The sequence below is a fragment of the Siphateles boraxobius genome, unplaced genomic scaffold (genome assembly GCF_051911475.1).
Source record: "Siphateles boraxobius isolate OS27281-9 unplaced genomic scaffold, OSU_SipBor_1 130, whole genome shotgun sequence".
Taxonomy (NCBI): domain Eukaryota; kingdom Metazoa; phylum Chordata; class Actinopteri; order Cypriniformes; family Leuciscidae; genus Siphateles; species Siphateles boraxobius.
Window position 1 is genome coordinate 20,358,207 of NW_027508734.1, and position 17,806 is coordinate 20,376,012.

The 17,806-nt window shown below is 39.2% G+C and overlaps 1 protein-coding gene across 3 annotated transcripts in view; it reads left to right on the forward strand.

The window, feature by feature from the left end:
• The window catches only part of tln2a (talin 2a), a 53,233-nt gene that overhangs the window by 28,036 nt on the left and 7,391 nt on the right, over nucleotides 1-17,806 (forward strand). For all 3 annotated transcript variants that reach the window (XM_077228556.1, XM_077228558.1, XM_077228557.1), the window contains 28 exons: nucleotides 53-166; nucleotides 287-421; nucleotides 1,343-1,471; nucleotides 1,595-1,697; nucleotides 2,044-2,252; nucleotides 2,453-2,572; nucleotides 2,753-2,950; nucleotides 3,038-3,177; nucleotides 3,263-3,356; nucleotides 3,460-3,549; nucleotides 7,810-7,932; nucleotides 8,037-8,180; nucleotides 8,280-8,441; nucleotides 8,544-8,684; nucleotides 8,770-8,951; nucleotides 9,034-9,166; nucleotides 9,473-9,574; nucleotides 9,686-9,856; nucleotides 9,940-10,086; nucleotides 11,876-11,977; nucleotides 12,108-12,227; nucleotides 12,310-12,456; nucleotides 12,591-12,760; nucleotides 13,731-13,914; nucleotides 14,036-14,161; nucleotides 14,863-14,979; nucleotides 16,330-16,515; nucleotides 16,612-16,719. In XM_077228556.1, the coding sequence (XP_077084671.1) occupies nucleotides 53-166; nucleotides 287-421; nucleotides 1,343-1,471; nucleotides 1,595-1,697; nucleotides 2,044-2,252; nucleotides 2,453-2,572; nucleotides 2,753-2,950; nucleotides 3,038-3,177; nucleotides 3,263-3,356; nucleotides 3,460-3,549; nucleotides 7,810-7,932; nucleotides 8,037-8,180; nucleotides 8,280-8,441; nucleotides 8,544-8,684; nucleotides 8,770-8,951; nucleotides 9,034-9,166; nucleotides 9,473-9,574; nucleotides 9,686-9,856; nucleotides 9,940-10,086; nucleotides 11,876-11,977; nucleotides 12,108-12,227; nucleotides 12,310-12,456; nucleotides 12,591-12,760; nucleotides 13,731-13,914; nucleotides 14,036-14,161; nucleotides 14,863-14,979; nucleotides 16,330-16,515; nucleotides 16,612-16,719 (3,897 nt within the window). The remainder of the gene's footprint in view (nucleotides 1-52; nucleotides 167-286; nucleotides 422-1,342; nucleotides 1,472-1,594; nucleotides 1,698-2,043; nucleotides 2,253-2,452; nucleotides 2,573-2,752; nucleotides 2,951-3,037; nucleotides 3,178-3,262; nucleotides 3,357-3,459; nucleotides 3,550-7,809; nucleotides 7,933-8,036; nucleotides 8,181-8,279; nucleotides 8,442-8,543; nucleotides 8,685-8,769; nucleotides 8,952-9,033; nucleotides 9,167-9,472; nucleotides 9,575-9,685; nucleotides 9,857-9,939; nucleotides 10,087-11,875; nucleotides 11,978-12,107; nucleotides 12,228-12,309; nucleotides 12,457-12,590; nucleotides 12,761-13,730; nucleotides 13,915-14,035; nucleotides 14,162-14,862; nucleotides 14,980-16,329; nucleotides 16,516-16,611; nucleotides 16,720-17,806) is intronic.

Below are 17,806 nucleotides of genomic sequence, written 5' to 3' on the forward strand. Positions count from 1 at the left end.
AGTATTCCTAATGTTTATACCACTGTATTTGCTATATGTCAACGTGTGTTAGGCTGTAGCTGACCATATTCCCCAGCTGGTGCAGGGAGTGAGGGGCAGTCAGGGTCAGCCAGAGGATGGTAGTGCCCAGCTTGCCCTAATCATTGCCAGCCAGAACTTCCTTCAGGTAACCATCTACCCTTTCACTGATACTAATCACCTTTCACTCATCAAATAACATCACTCTACTTTTAAAAAGCCTCTCCTTCAGTACTAAAATATCTTATTCCATGTGTTTGTTTTCTAGCCTGGAAGTAAGATGGTTTCGTCAGCGAAGTCGTCTGTGCCAACTGTTTCGGATCAGGCGGCAGCCATGCAGCTTGGGCAGTGTGCAAAGAATCTGGCCACCAGCCTGGCTGAACTCCGCACTGCTGCACAGACGGTACTTAATCTGACTTTTCCACACATGTATTTAATGAGTAAAATGCCGCGTTCTGTTTACCTTGAAAGTCGGATGTCGGAGCTGGAAATGACGTCACACCCAAGTTGACCACGTTCCAATACACAGTGGGACAACCAAGATGGATGTGTCCTGGTAAACCTTTGTTGTGCTTGCTCTTTTGGAGTACATACACATAAATAAAACACATACACGGTATTTTGCTCATATAATGCCGAAGTAACATGTAGGAGTGTGTGCGAATGTGTCGTGACAGGAAGGGCATCCAGTGGTAAACCTGTGCCAAATCAAATGTGTGTGTGTGTGTGAAGCAGATCCTGCAAATGAGCGGGAATAACGCTAGGAAGATGGATGGGTGCCGGAATGGGTGTCCACTGATGGATAGTATTGTGTGCACCACTGAGTTTGAGACAAACAGAAGTGCTAATAAACAATATATTACTGTTATTTCACTTCTGTTGATGCACTGAGTGAGCAGCCATATTGGATTATTAAGTCAGGGTTTTTTGTGGTTCCTCTGAGCTTCCAAATCAGAACCCCAACTTGGGAGGCCATTCCAGTTAAAGATTTCTACTGGGAGCTCGGAATTTCCGACTTCCAAGTACAAAAGGAACGCACCATAAGATCCACATATTTTAAGTACTAAAGGGATATGCAAATGAAAATTCTCGTTCCAAACCTTACTGACTGACTGACTTCGGTGGAACATAAAAAAATATATTTTGAAGAATGTGGATAACCGAACAGTTTCGGTACCAAAATTCTTAAAAAATCTCCTTTTTAGTTCTTTAGAAGAAAGAAATAAGTAAGTGTTTGGAAGGACATAAGGGTGAGTAAATGATGACAGAATTTAGATTTTTGTGTGAGCTATCCATTAATGAAATCCTGTCATGTGATATCTAGGCTCATGAAGCGTGCGGCCCCATGGAGATAGACTCTGCACTTATAGCAGTGCAGACGCTTAAGAATGAACTCCAGGATGCAAAAATGGCAGCTTCTGAAGGACAGCTGAAACCATTACCTGGAGAATTGGTGAGTTGATCAGTGATACTATGATTCTTTTACACTACCTCTGAACACTATCCTTCTCAGCACAGACATTGCTTGATTGTGTGAATTATGCATCCATTTTGGGATGAAATTTGTTTGTTTTAGTTGGAAAAGTGTACTCAGGATCTGGGTGGTACGTCAAAGGCCGTTGGTTCATCAATGGCCCAACTGCTTACCTGTGCAGCACAGGGAAATGAGCATTACACAGGTAATACACTCACTGCATAGGAAACACATTTATTTGGCTAAATAGAGACTAACTTTAGAGCTCTATTGTTTTGAGTAACTAATCCTAACCTTAACCCTATAGTAAGTACATGTAGTTAATTAATAATACTCTGTACTTATTTGGGTAATTACACTGTAACAATGCCACCTTAAAATAAAGTGTAACCTCATATATATTGTTTTATATTTGAGGAGGAAAATTAAGATAGCTTACAGGGGCTTTTTTTTCCTAAGGGAGCTCAATTAAATATACATTCTTGCATACTCATATATGTGTATGTATACACACACACACTCCCAAACACATGTATTGTACGTGTTCACAGGTGTTGCTGCTAGCGAAACTGCCCAGGCTCTCAAGACATTAGCACAGGCTGCGAGGGGTGTTGCTGCCACCACATCAGACCCTGCTGGAGCCATAGCCATGTTGGATTCTGCTTGTGAGGTTATGGAAAGGTCGGCAAAATTGATTTCCGAAGCCAAGGAGGCGCTGGTTGCTCCTGGTGATGCAGAGATACAGCAGAGGCTAGCACAGGTGAGGGAGGAAGAGATGTAAATGTAATGTGAATAATACAAAAAGAAGACATTTAATAATTTATCAGATATCCATTCTTGCTAAATAAAAGTGTTCATTTTCTTTCCAAAAAAAATAATCTTACTGACCACAAACAAAAATATAACACAAAAGTATTTTACTTACTTTATTGTTGTGTATGTCTCTGTTTTGTGTACTAGGTAGCAAAGGCTGTGTCTCACTCACTGAACACATGTGTGAACTGTCTACCTGGACAAAAAGATGTTGATATGGCTCTGAAAAGCATTGGAGAAGCCAGCAAAAAACTACTTGTAGAGACGGTGAGCAACAAACAAGAAAATCCTTTTTCTTTCCTCCAAAAAATATTGTAGCTTGAAGATTGCTAGAGCTATTCCTTAATATACTCTCTCTGCTCTCAACATAGTGCATGCAGTTATTAAATGTACATGTCCCTAATGTGCCACTGGAGTGTTTTGTGACCTTTTTTTCTTAAATTGCAGCTCCCTCCTTGCAGTAAGACCTTCCAGGAGGCTCAGAGTGACCTGAACCAGACCGCAGCCGATCTGAACCAGTCCGCAGGTGATGTGGTCCAAGCCTCTAAAGGGACCACTATCAAGCTTGCAGATGCTTCTGGGAAGTTTAGTGAGGACTTTGATGAGTTTCTGGATGCTGGCATTGAGATGGCTGGCCATACACAGGTACGATGTGTGGAGCAGGACTGCACCTAAGAAGGTGGATAGGTCTTCCTTTTCCTAAAATAAGAAGTAATTCTTGGTTGTTTTTAGGGTAAGGATGATCAGATACAGGTGATTGGGAACTTGAAGAACATCTCAATGGCCTCCAGTAAGTTGCTGTTGGCTGCCAAGTCTTTATCTGTGGACCCTGGAGCAGGAAATGCAAAGAACCTGCTTGCTGCTGCTGCCAGGTACTTCACGCCATGTTTATTCATTCGTGTTTTATATATGCTCTTGTTTCTATTTTTAACCTCACTCCCCTGCATGTTTATTCAGAACGGTGACCGATAGCATCAATCAGCTGATTACCCTGTGTACCCAGAATGCCCCAGGACAGAGGGAATGTGACAATGCTCTAAGAGAGCTTGAGGTATTATATATATATATATATAAATAAACAATGCCCGGTACGAAGTAATTTGTCTTGCTATTGAAAAAAAAGAAGGTATATTATCTCTTTTTGTGGGTTACAGGCTGTTAGGGGACTGCTGGATAACCAGAATGAGCCAGTCAATGATCTCTCCTACTTTGACTGCATTGAAAGTGTCATGGAGAACTCTAAGGTAACAGCAACATGATTATATTGGAGGTAGTGATGCACGAATTGCAGTTTGGGATTGGGTGGGTCAAGTAATAAAAAAATAACATTCCAAAAATTGCAGGTGGATGAGAGATAAATCGTTAAAGGCATTTCACAGTAAAATGCAACGAATGTACGTCATTTTTACTTTGGTTTTCCTTGAAGAGATATATCGATATGTTGTTCTTGAAAACAAATCAAGGAAAACATGCCTAGAGCACTTCTTAGTGGTCATTATATAAAACACAAAGGAAACCTTCATGAGACACTGCTTAATAACTTGATAGCTTTAACTCAAAATAAACACAAGCTTAAGAGAAAATTTTCTGATAAGAGTGTTTTCCAACATAATGATGGAAGCAATTTTTCATAAAATTTGTTTTCATTTGGTCAAATTCATGCAAATTCAACGAGAGTTCACGTCACCAAAAGCAACAGAATGGGCTTCATTTTATCTATCAACTACTAATTTTAAGATCAAAGACCACAATGGGGGAGAGAGCAGCACCAGCACTTGTGATATAATTTAGTCTCGCTTTTTTTAATGAAGACAACTGTCTGTTGAGCTTCAGGATGCAACGCTGAACATTTAAGTCTGCGACACTTTGCGTGTCTGCTTGCTGAAGAGATACAGAGCTACTCGAAACGCATGAAGCGACCAGCATTGAACATGCATCACCGGCATTGTGATTTGTGTGGAATGTTTAATGGGACTTTATATAGCCTACTTAATATCTATACCATTAGCTTTGTTTTTTCTCAAAGCTAAGCGCTAATAAAAGCGGAACTAGCTGTAAGCTGTCAGTCAGTAACTTTTGTGTGCGTGTAATGCACAGCGCTAGTGCTTTCAGAGCTGCATAATTTAAGAGACTTGCATAATTTAAATCTCACAATTTATACATATTTATAGATCCTTAATAAAACAAGCTGTTTTACTACGATGAATGATTACCTCAAAATGTAGATGTGCAATATGCAGGTGCAATATCCTTTATCTGAATTAAAAACATGCATACATAAATCTCTCGCTTTTGCTCACTTGCCAGTTTACCCCTCTGTGTGGCATATACAGTAGGTTGCCAACCCCTCCAGATATCTAATTCAGAGAAAATCATAGGTGCAGGTGGGTGTCAGGTGGATAATTAGTTTTTAAAAAGCGGATCCTTGCATCTCTAAATGGAGGCTTTACTTGGAATACTATCCAGCTATTTATTGCAAATATTTATATTAGCCTTTTTATACAAAGAAACTTGTCACTCACTTTGCTAAATTTTAATGCTAATTAATAATGCACAGTAATAGTAACTTGAATATTGTTCTGACTTAATGTACTCTCGTTGTCTTCCATATTCATGGGTTTCAGTCACGTGACTTTTTTGTTGTGGCCGCCATCTTTAGGACCTTTGCGTTAAATTGCGTAACCTCTCCCTGGTGATAGGAAAGATGTCGCACATTTAAATAGCACAGATGAAAAGCAACGGTATTTAAATAAAATAGATAATTTAGGTATAGATCCGTATTTACTGTTAAACGAACTGCTGACTCCACTAAAGTCTAGTAAAAACCTGCCAGATTTTACGTTTGCTGACATCTACATCTACCTCGTCCACAATCCCTCTCCATACACCGGCGAAGCGCTCAAGGCAGGGGCGTAATTTACGGGTGGGACATGTCCCCATCACTTTTGAAACATCTCGCGGCACGGATGTACCAATACAAATAAACAAAACATCTCCAGTTAACTTGCAGAGCATTCATTTCGTTCGTTTGTTAAATAAGAGGTGATCTAGCACGCAAACTGTGTTGTTTTTGAAATTAAGTAAGTGATCAAAGTGCTCGTTGACTCTGAACAGTGGTGCAGATACAGTGTTCTCTCGGGACTCACACACACCGCAACAGTCTTCACACGGACGCGCGCTTTAATCCATTTCGGAGACTCTATTCGTTCCGGTGAAATCACAAAATAAAATGCACGCAAATGTGTCCCTGACTGATATACAACCACTGATAAACATAATTGATTTTAATAAGGGGGTTTTAATAAAAAAAACTATACGAGTGCGGATTAGAACCCAGAACCTCTGACATGCTTGGCAAAAGTTCTGCCACTGGACCATTAAGGTACATATGTAAAATAGGCGAATGTCGAATGTCATTAAACGACAAATAAACCCAATGTACTACTTAAATCAATTGCTGGACATCGTAATGTTATTGTACGGTACATCTGATTTATGATTTAGCATTGTATCAAATGCACCTAATGAAGAAAATGTTCTTGATAACAGGAAGGGTGATTAGCACTCTGTTAATCAAGCGATATTAACGTTACACCAGTAATCGCTGAACATAAAAGCATCGCTGAACTGAATTGCTAATAATGTCGGTAAAGCACATCTCTTGTATTATCAGTGACGTTTGGACACCTTTATTTTCAATTCTCATTTATTTGTATATTATGTATAGTGCTTTCGACAATATTTCAAAGCAGCTTTTTCAACATTTCTTTGTGATTTGCTGTTATCACAGTTTACAGCACAGCAGATCAACGGCATGTTGCAATTCGGTCCTACAAATGGCGGCCGCTCCACTGTGTGACGTCACATGAAATCTATGAATAGAGCATTATACAGCTATTATATATTGTAAGGGTGGATTTCCTGCAGGGATTCAGGCTGCCGAATGACTAAATAATCATTATTTGCATGATGGTAGAAAACTGTACATTTCTTGTCTTTTACCACCCACTGCTACTTATACCAACGGCGGAAATAAGCACTGTTACAGTAGCTTAATATGTGGGAGAGCGTTGCTGTATAGAGTGACAATATTGTATTGCAATAGGTAGCACTTTTAAAGTCAATACCAAATCAAAACTATTTAGCACATTATTTGTAATTGAAAAGGTTTAATGACAAAATATGGTTATGGTTATACTTAAAATAGTTACAAAATAGATGTATGAGATGATAATAACTTGTATCATTAATTGTACCCAGCATATATTTAAAATGTTACCTGAGAGATATAGAGCGAGAGAGAGCTTTTAGAGTAAGAGAAAAGAGGAGGTAAAGAGAGAGAGCCCCAAGAAAGTAACCCAGCGAATAAGAAGAGAGCCAGAGCATAAAAAGAGACGGAGCAACAGTTACAATCTTCTTTTATCATTTCCCTGACCATGTGACTAAAACCCAAATGTGAGACGTTCAAACTGACCAATCAGATAAATACAACTTCCTCCACAGTACTAAAGGTGTGACAATTCATAGACCCCCGAAGTACACACATCTTGGCCTACAGGCCTTGATCACTATCAGCCCCTCTGTGCCTTTGGGAACTCCATATGGTCATTGGGGAAAGAGGGGCTGGAAAACAGTAAAGCAAATGTCTTTGTTCATTTAAAATATCTTGGATTATTTTCAATCCTACAATATTACAAATACGTTATTATTATTGTAATGTACAGTGCTGTTCAAAAGTTTAGTGTGATTTTTTTTCTTTTTCTTTAAATAAATAAATAGTTTTATTCAGCAAGGACACTAAAGTTATAAATAATTTATATTTTTTTAACAAATGCTGTTCTTTTGAACTTCTTTTTCAGCAAAGAATACATCATGGTTTTCATAAAAAGCATTAGCTGTTTTCAATAGTGATTATATATCATATTTTAAAAATCGAACAGACCCCACACTTTTGAACGATAGTGTAAATTATTACTGTGTACATGTGAATAGTATAAGCACTTTTATTTGCAATTGAATCTCACATACTTTGGGCCAGATTTACTAAAAATGACAAATTAGCATGAGAGTGTAATAATAAAGCGCAGATAATCTACTGACATCGTGCAAAGTAAAGAACACTGATGCAGCCGATCTTTCAGTAATGACCAACGTAAATAATGATGCAAATACCAGTAAATTGACTAGCACAAACCTTAGTAAATCACCTTGCATAATTAATTGAAGCACTCTACACCTATACATTTTGTGTCTAAAAGGGAAACTCTTCAAATGCATATTCAAAAAGCTAAATTTTCACTGTGTGTCTTTAGTAAATCCTGGCGGTAGTTTTTTAACGGCAAAAGAGGGTTTTCACTGGCGCAAGTTGTTAGTAAATCTGGCCCTAAATTGGCAAAATTCCTTTTAAGATGATGAACTGCAAGCATTCATATAGTCTGTTGATATTGTATGTTAATGCACATCACTAAATGATGACTGATCTGTAATCCACGTCTTTCTGTTAGATACTCGGTGAGTCTATGGCCGGTATCTCACATAACTGTAAGACAGGAGATGTTCCAGCATTTGGAGACTGTGTGGGTGGAGCCTCTAAAGCTCTGTGTGGACTGACCGAAGCAGCTGGTCAGGTAAGAAACTACCAGCTTCATTCTCAACCATTAAACATTTTTACCTCTGAGCACTTTTACTTTGTGTATGTGCCGTTCATACTTGTTTTTTGGTGTGTCTCTAGGCTTCTTACCTAGTGGGTGTGTCCGACCCCAACAGCCAAGCTGGACATCCAGGCTTAGTGGATCCTATCCAGTTCGCTCGTGCTAATCAGGCAATCCAGATGGCTTGCCAAAATCTTGTTGACCCAGACAGTAGTCCTTCACAGGTAGCTTCGTTCTGTCTGATCTTGGGCATGTAGTGTTTCTTTCTGCAACATCTTAATCTGCACTTTTAAGGCCAAAATGTTAAAATGTGCATGTTGCAGGTGCTCTCAGCTGCCACCATTGTTGCCAAGCACACCTCAGCGCTGTGTAATGCTTGTCGACTGGCTTCATCTAAGACCGCCAACCCTGTGGCTAAAAGACACTTTGTGCAGTCAGCCAAAGAAGTGGCCAACAGCACAGCCAGCCTGGTCAAAACAATCAAGGTTAAATCCTCTTTGTAAATGATTGCAACTTTTATCCACTCCAATGATAGCAAATGATTGCTTTCTAGCATCATTTATTTTCCCTATTCTCTACCACCATAGGCATTAGATGGGGATTTCTCTGAGGAAAACCGTGAGAAATGTCGCGTTGCAACAGCGCCGCTCATTGAAGCAGTTGACAATCTGACTACGTTTGCTTCCAATCCGGAGTTTGCTAGTGTACCTGCACAGATAAGTAAAGAGGTATGAGTTTCTACTTCATTGAAATGTTATTCCCAATTGAGTCATTCTTGTTAATGATATTTATATTTTTATACTCACAATTTAGGGTTCTGCTGCACAGGAGCCAATCATCCAATCAGCACACTCCATGCTTGGCAGCTCCACCCACCTTTTGAAGACAGCACGGTCTTTAGTTATGAACCCTAAAGATCCACCCACGTGGTCATTACTGGCAAGTCATTCACGCACCGTGTCAGACTCCATCAAGAGCCTCATCACTGCTATCAGGTAACTCACTTTTTTTGTTAGTATGAGACGTGCAATAGAAATAAATGTAAATAATTTGTGTTTATGTGATTTGGTATTACAGGGATAAAGCCCCTGGCCAAAAGGAATGTGACTCAGCCATTGATAATATCAATAAATGCATCCGAGATATTGAGCAGGCCTCTCTTGCAGCTGTCAGCCAGAATCTTCCTCCTAGAGATGAAGTTTCATCTGAGGTAAATGCAGTGTTTCTACAGTAGCTACTCAGAATAGTGTTTATTTCTAGCTTCATGGCTGTAATCACAACTCTATTGAGCAGTATATCCATTAGGGATGGGTTCCGATGGTCAACTAGTGGTCTCTTTTATATATATTTTTAAACACACACACACACACACACACACACGCATACACACACACACACACGTGTGTGTGTGTGTGTGTGTGTGTGTGTGTGTGTGTGTGTGGCCATGTTAAAGCCTTGAAAGAAGAAATAAAAGTTAGTTTTCTATCTAAACTTAACACATGTTCTATTGTATCAGGCTTTGCAGGAGCAGTTAACATCATCTGTTCAGGAGGTGGGTCACCTGATTGAGCCAATTTCTACAGCAGCAAAAGGAGAAGCAGCACAGCTGGGACATAAGGTAAATAAAATTATGAAGCCTTTCCAGTCTAAAATTAGTTTTCATATAGTCATTCAATTCAACTCTAATGCGTGCCATAAGTATGAACTCAAACCTTTCTCTGTTCCTCAGGTCTCTCAGTTGGTCAGTTACTTCACCCCGCTGGTCTCAGCCTCTATGGGCATGGCCTCCAAAATCTTTGATCATCAGCAGCAGATGAACCTTCTGGATCAGACCAAGACTCTTACTGAGTCTGCTCTACAAATGCTGTATGCTGCCAAGGAAGGTGGTGGAAACCCTAAGGTGCATGTCATCCATTCAAATATGTTATATCTCCATGTAAAATTTCAACCTTTCAACAGTTTCATTAACCCATTTTTCTTTAGGCATTTCATACCCATGATGCCATAGCAGAAGCTGCACAGTTGATGAGGGAAGCTGTTGATGACCTCTTGCTGACCCTGAATGAAGCTGCGAGTGAGGTTGGCATGGTCAGTGGCATGGTGGATTCGATTGCTGATGCTATGGGGAAGGTAACAACATACGTACTTCTGCATTATAAACAGCCTTAATATACTTTAAAATTACATTTAAATTTTAAAGGTCACCTATTCTGCAAAATTTACTTTTACATGGTATTTGAGCATAAATGTGTTGGCAGTGTGTGTACACAACCACCCTATAAAGATAAAAAATCCACCAAGTACTAATTCTGGGCACTTTGCACAGGCCCCTCCCACAACTGTTGACAGACACTGCCGTATTAGCATAGACCCGCCCTGAGTGAGCTGTACACAATCTGCCATTGTTTCGAAGCCTGAGCAGCTGTAGACAAGAATGTCTCCTAAGCGATTGAGGTGTTTTGTTGTTGGATGTAAGAATGAACACAGCAGTTGTCATTTACCCCCGACCAGTGGCGTAGCGCAAATCCACGCCATTTTTGCACAATATTGGACATTTTACATTTTAAACCACGAAGGCGAGCCAGTGGATATCACACAAGCAATGTGCAAACTTTGCTGTAGAGTTATGGCGGTGGAGAAGACTGAAACCCCAGTCAATTATTCACTACAGAAAGTGAAAGTAGAACATCTGACGGTAACGGTGCATATTCTCTCAGAGACGATGAGAGCAAAATCTGCTTTAACGTGCTGATTACAGTAGCCACGGTCTTAATTTATTTTATTAATATTTCTCCTGTGGCCCATAAGTAGTGAAAAAATTAGAAGAGAAGTATTTCGTTTTAAACCAGTTGTTTTTGATATAAGGAGTAAGCTAATCTAGCTAATCTTATATTTTCCTTGCAGCTTGTCGGTTATGGGGTGATGCGCTATCAAATTATTGTGGGGAAATTGAATTGTAGCTAATAGTCTATTCATTTAATAATAAAAGTAACAATAGGCTAATCATAATTGATTGGGCCTACATTAATAAAAAAATGTCTACATTAAAAAATACAGTCTCCGGAGTTATAGGCCTAACTACTGGTCACAGTAGTAATGAAAGGGAGAATGCACACTTTATTACAGTTCATCAAAGTTGTTTTACGGATATAAAGTTTACCAGTTTATTAAGCACCCACTGAAAATGTCTGTATATTGTTTACTGTTAGTTGTAACAAGTGTTTTTGTGTAATTTGTTGTGTATGTTGATGATAACGCAAGGGAGAGAGAGAGTTTATGGATAAGACTTTAATGCACACTTCTTGTACTGTGTTTATTCAGCTCTTACGGTGATTTTCTGAAGTAAAACGGACGCTTCCTCTTTTGTTTGAAGTACAATTAACTTTTGTAATTTTTGGTCATCATTCTGACGGGGTCCGCTACAGCAGGCTTGTACTAATAGCGGATAAAACCAAGATGACAAATAAGTTATAACCGTAATTAAACAAAACTATACCTGTTCTATCTCCATACAGCACATATTCTCTGGCTCTGTAGGCATTATTGTCCGACTCCGGTTCGAAATGAACACCGCTACTGAGAGTTTCTGTTCTGATATTTTCATTTCGTGAGATGAGATTGACCTTATTGTGAGCTCTTGAAGCGCCGCCCTCTTCTTTAAAAGGGGCCATAAGCACCCGCTCATTTGCATTTATAGGGACACACCAAAAAACGGCGCGTTTTTGCTCATCCCCAAAAAGGGCCAATTTTAACATGCTGTAAAAAAATTATCTGTGGGGTATTTTGAGCTAAAACTTAACATACACACATCAGAGACTTATTTTACATCTTCTTTAAAGGGGCATAATAGGTGCCCTTTGAGTGTTTAAAATAATTTAAAACAGCCATTTAATGTTTAAATGATCTTGTGTTCCTGTAGTTAGGGGAAGGTTCTCCACCGGAACCAGAAGGTTCATTTGTGGAATATCAGACCACCATGGTGAGATACTCCAAAGCTATTGCTGTCAGTGCGCAGGAGATGGTGAGCAATCGTAGTTTTCTACATTGAAGGTGTTTTTAGGCTGTATATCTATAAAACACAGTATAACATAAACATTTATGGATAGACTTGTGTGTCTAATTTCATTGTATCGCTTTATTCTCTCCCTCAGATCACTAAATCAGTGAGTGCTCCAGAGGATCTGGGCAGTTTGGCCTCACAGGTCACTGGAGACTACAGTCAGCTTGCAGTTCAAGGACGTCTAGCTGCTGCTACTGCGGAACCAGAGGAGGTCATTGACATACAGATGCATGGTCGGTCACTCTTTGTGTATCTCTCAATCAGATGCTGACCCCTGTTTTGGTGATTTTTAGATTGGGTTCCAGATAAAGACACGTGTGCAGGAACTGGGGCACGGCTGCATTGTTCTCGTTCAGAAGGCTGGAGCGCTGCAGATCAGTCCATCTGACTCGTTCACAAAGAGAGAACTTATTGAGTGTGTACGAGCCGTCACTGAGAAGGTGCCGGAACAACACAGAGCAAATTCAGATGCATTACTTACAACTGTCTATCAAAGAATTTATGTTGTTCTTGGTTGAAATTACAGTTTCTCCATATAGTAGAATTGATTTTAATGTGTGTGTGTTTTCTGTAGGTGTCTATGGTGCTGTCTGCATTGCAAGCTGGTAATAAGGGCACTCAAGCCTGTATCACTGCAGCCAGTGCTGTATCGGGCATCATCGCAGACCTGGACACCACCATCATGTTTGCTTCTGCTGGTACACTCAATGCTGAAAACGATTCAGACTCCTTCGCTGATCACAGGTATCACACAAATATATAATACAACGGGGTAATTTACAGTCTACAGCTATTGGTTATACACTGAAATATAAAGTTATTGGGCAAAACCAAACATTTTGGACACATTGGTTCAAAAAATTTAATCTGAAAGCAGAATATTAATACATTAAATTTTAAGACTTTTTTTGCAATAGAATTTTTACCCTTTTTCGGTTATAATTTTTAGATGGACAAAATTTTGGTGCATCTCTATCGGTCATTAATAAAAATTAAACTAACGGGGTGGTCTTCTATCATCCTGAAGGAATTTATTTTGCAGTTATTACCAGGTAACTAACCAATATCACGCTTAATTACAGTGCTGCTTAGCAAATTATTAAATTAGTGGACATTTAAATATAGAATACATTTTGAATTTAATTTATTTTATTTTATATATTGAATTTATTAAAGGGATGGTTCAATGAAAATTCTGTGATCATTTACTTACCCTTAAGTTGTTCCAAACCTTTATGAATTTCTTTCTTCTGCTGAACACAAAAGAAGAAATTTTGAAGAATGTCAGTAACCAAACCATTGATGGGTCCCATTGACTTTCATAGTATATATTTTTTTCCATACTATTTTTTTCTATACTATGTAAGTCAATGGGGCCCATCAACTGTTTTTTACCCATTTTCCTTAATGTGAGGTCTCTTTAATATATTGAATTTTATTTTATGAATTGAATTTATTTGAATATTAAATTCTTTGTATTCTGTGAGAGGAAATACTAGAGGGATAGTACCGTGGATGGATACTAGAAACATTAAACAACACAGGAGATAGAACAGTCAAAAATATTTGACCTCAGAGTGCCACATTTGACCGATCAACAAGGCAGCATATGCAATCATTAATATGCAAGATACAGCATACAATCACATATTGTACATGAGCATTATTATCAAACTTTTATCACTTCTCTCTCTCTCTCTCTTTTTTTTTTTAGGGAGAATATTCTGAAGACCGCTAAAGCGCTGGTGGAGGACACTAAGAACCTTGTTTCAGGTGCAGCATCAAGTCAAGAGAAGCTGGCCCAGGCTGCCCAATCTTCTGCCAAGACCATCACACAACTTACAGATGTGGTGAAACTAGGAGCGGCCAGCATAGGCCCAGATGACCCAGAAACACAGGTGAGAGATAAGGGGAAAGTGATGAGGACAGGTGAGAAGTCCAACACAGAGATTTAGCAGCAGCCAGTCGTAAGTCATCTTTCTGAAATGTGCATGTGTTATTATCTTTCATCTCCTCTAGGTGGTGTTGATCAACGCAGTAAAGGATGTTGCTAAAGCTTTGGCTGAGCTCATTAGTGCCACCAAGTGTGCAGCAGGAAAAGCTGCCGACGACCCCTCGATGTACCAGCTCAAGAGTGCAGCCAAGGTAGGACTGAGAAAAACACTCAGGCCTCGTTTCTGCGTAACATAAATATTATTCTCCCTTTTGCAAATTTTCCTTCATACCTCAAGAGCACAGAACTTGGTTAGAAACAGTCCATCTACACAATTAGCTGTTATATATTTGTCTCTGAAACTGTAATCTCCCAGTTGTCCCTCAGAAATCTGGCCGCAGGGGTGGAAATGTCTTCTAACTCAGATATCAGTAGAAGTGTTCTGGTGAGAAACTCATTTCAGTGTGTGCCATTAATCAGATTAATTATGAATGAGGAAATTAATCTGTGTTCTTTTCCATCCGCTACTGCACACTTAGTCCAACTATTGTGCCATAAATTGAACTACATGCTCTATTAATGGCATAGTTCTGCATGAGTTTGGAGTCAATCATTTTTAGAATTCAAAGAAATCATGGATTAATCAATTTAACCTTGGATCTTTTAATTAGAATTAAGCAAGTGTATAAAGTTCTAGGGTATACATAGCTATTTTTGTCTTTTTAATTAAAAAGATTAGGGAAAATTATTTGTAGTCTATAAATAGCTGGTTTCCAAAGGCTTTTGCAATAGTGAATTTTGACATCAGACGTTTTCCTGTAAAAGTGCAATTAATGTTCACAAAGAATGTGATGTTCTTGAATATAAAATGTAAGTGACTTGTGTGTGTTTGTATCTCATCTTCTGTGTTCAGGTTATGGTAACTAATGTAACATCCTTACTAAAAACGGTGAAGGCAGTGGAGGACGAGGCTTCAAGAGGAACCAGAGCTCTGGAATCCACTATCGAGTGCATTAAACAGGAACTCACAGTAAGACCGCAAACGCAGAAAACATGGTGTACTAATTGTCTGTTTATGTATCTTTTTTCTTTCCATTAATTTTTCCAGCCCATAATTTTTTTTTTAAAAGTTAAGGCCCTGATATACGAAGTTCTTTTTTGTTCTCAATTTTGGGGGCTAAAAAAAAGTTTGAAATACCTTTGCAGCTGAATACCATTAGCAAACATCCCTGACACCACCCATGCTTAGAGTGCAGAAGAATTTTGTAAGTAATACGAGAAGACACAGGTAGCCAGTGGAGGTTGAACAGAATTGGAGTGATATGAGGAGATCGTTTAGTGTAAGTTAGCAATCTTGCGGCAAAATATTTTGAATATATTGCAAATGTGAGATAGAGTGTGCTGGTAGTCCAGAAAAAAGAACATTACAGTAGTCGAGGCGAGATGTGATAAACGCATGTACCCGCGTTTCAGCGTCTTTTGGGCTGATATAGGGACGGAGTTTGGCAATACGGCGGAGTTGAAAAATACACCTTTACATAGTTGACTAATATAAGCGTCAAAGGTCAGTGACGGGTCAAGAGTGATTAACCAAGTTTTTGACAGTGACAGATGGAATAATATATGTAGCTGCAAGGTCAAGTTTGGGGGTATTAGTTATATTTTTTGTTAGAGATGGTGGACCGGTAATTAAGATTTCTGTTTTAGTCAGATTCAAACTGAGAAAATTGCAGTTTAGCCAGGTCTTTAATTCATTAATACATGATGATAGTGATGTAGTCTGGTGAATAGAGTCCGGTTGGCAAGCAGTATATATCTGAATATCGTCTGCATAACAGTGGTATTGAAAACCATGGTCGGCGAATAATTTGTCCGAGAGGCAAAATGTAAATAATAAATAGTAACGAGCCGAGAACTGATCCCTGTGGAGCACCTTGTTTGAGAATGACAGTGGGAGATTTATAATTGTGCATGGTGATATGGTATTTTCTGTCTGTCAGATAGGAGGAAAACCAGGATAGCGTGGCTCCTGAGATACCAATCTCTGAGAGGCGCATGAGTAAGAATTTATGAAGGACAGTATCAAAAGCTGAGCTGAGGTCGAGTAATAAAAGTATGGAGAGGTTTTCCGAGTCACCAGAGAGTAAGAGGTCATTAATAACCCTTAAAATGAAAATGAAATGACGTCACACCAGTTTGTTCTTCGATTTCCCTTGAAGTGCATCGAGGCCTTTAAAGTTAACCATCCTTTTCTTTCATTTGACCTTAATTTTAACCTTTTTTTATTTAAGTGCTAATTACAAATCTTAAACAGACAAGCATGGTTGCAAAGCTAAATGTGAAAGATCCCAATTGACAAATAGGTTGTCATTGTACTCAGATGTTCCAGTCTAAAGAAGCCCCTGAGAAGTCAACTACTCCAGAAGAGTTCATTCGCATGACAAAGGGCATCACCACTGCAACTGCTAAAGCTGTTGCAGCAGGAAATTCTGCCAGACAGGAAGATGTCATCTCCACGGCGAACCTCAGCCGCAAGGTCATAACCGATATGCTGACCACATGCAAGGTGTGTTTTCTACCAGTGTCCATCTATGCTTTATTATCTGTGGGTTAGCGAAGGTGGTTTTGGTGTGCGTAATGGACTCCGTATTTTCCACCTCAGCAAGCGGCATATTACGAGGAAGTGAGTGACGACGTCAGGAGAAGAGCTCTGTTATATGGCACTGAATGTACCAATGGATATATAGATCTCCTGGAACATGTCCTACAGGTACAAAACACACACTCGTTCACACACAAAATGCATCTGTACAGTGCTTTGCTGCTTCAGGATTATGCTCTTTTTAAAGGTTTCTACATTTGGTTTTGGAGGTCTCTTACAATAGGTTAACATGCATCCAAGGTCAAATACACTTTAATTTTATCTTCATATACATTGCAACATCGATGTAGAGTGCCGTGCGAAAGTATTTATAGTCCTTTGTTTTTTTCCTCCACATTTTATGTTGGAGACAAATGCTAAACTGCTTTAAATTACTTTTGTTCCCCCACCAATCTACACTCCATACACCACAATGACAAAGCAAACAAAAGATTTGTTCTGTAAATTTATTAAAAATAAAAAAACTCAAATAATTACATTGTCCCAGAAAAGGGTATGAATACTTATGCACTTATGGGAAGCTCAAGAGCATTCCAATTTCTTTTGTAGATGTTACTACACTTTCAGTGGACTTAACCTGTGGCAAAATCAATTGAATGGGTTTTAATTTGAAAGGTACAACTCTCTCAATAAAAGATTTAACAGCTGAAAATGCATATCAGGGCAAAGACCAAGCCATGAGGTCAAAGGAACTGCCTATAGGGCTCAGAGACACAGTTGTGTCAAACACAGATCTGGGAAAGACTACAAAAAATTCTGCTGCATTAAAGGTTCACAGAGGCATGTAGCCTCTATAATCAGACAACCAGGTCTCTTTCTAGAGCTGGCCTCCTGGCCAAACTGAGCAATCGATGAAGAAGGGCTTTGGTTGAGCAAGAAGCTGATGGTAACTCTAGTTGAGCTTCATGATCATATATGGAGATGGGAGAAACTTACAGAAGGACAAATATCACTGCAACACTCCACTGATCTGGGCTTTATGGCAGTGTGGCCAGACTAAAACCTCTCCTCAGTGAAGACGCATGAAAACTCACTTGGAATTAGCAAAAAAAGCTCCTAAATGAGAGACTCAGACTGTGAGAAACAAGAATATCTGATCTGATGTATCTCAGTTCCAAGCGTCAGGTGTGGAGGAAACCAGGCACTGCTCATCACCTGCACAATACCATCCCAACAGTAAAGTGTGGTGGTAGCA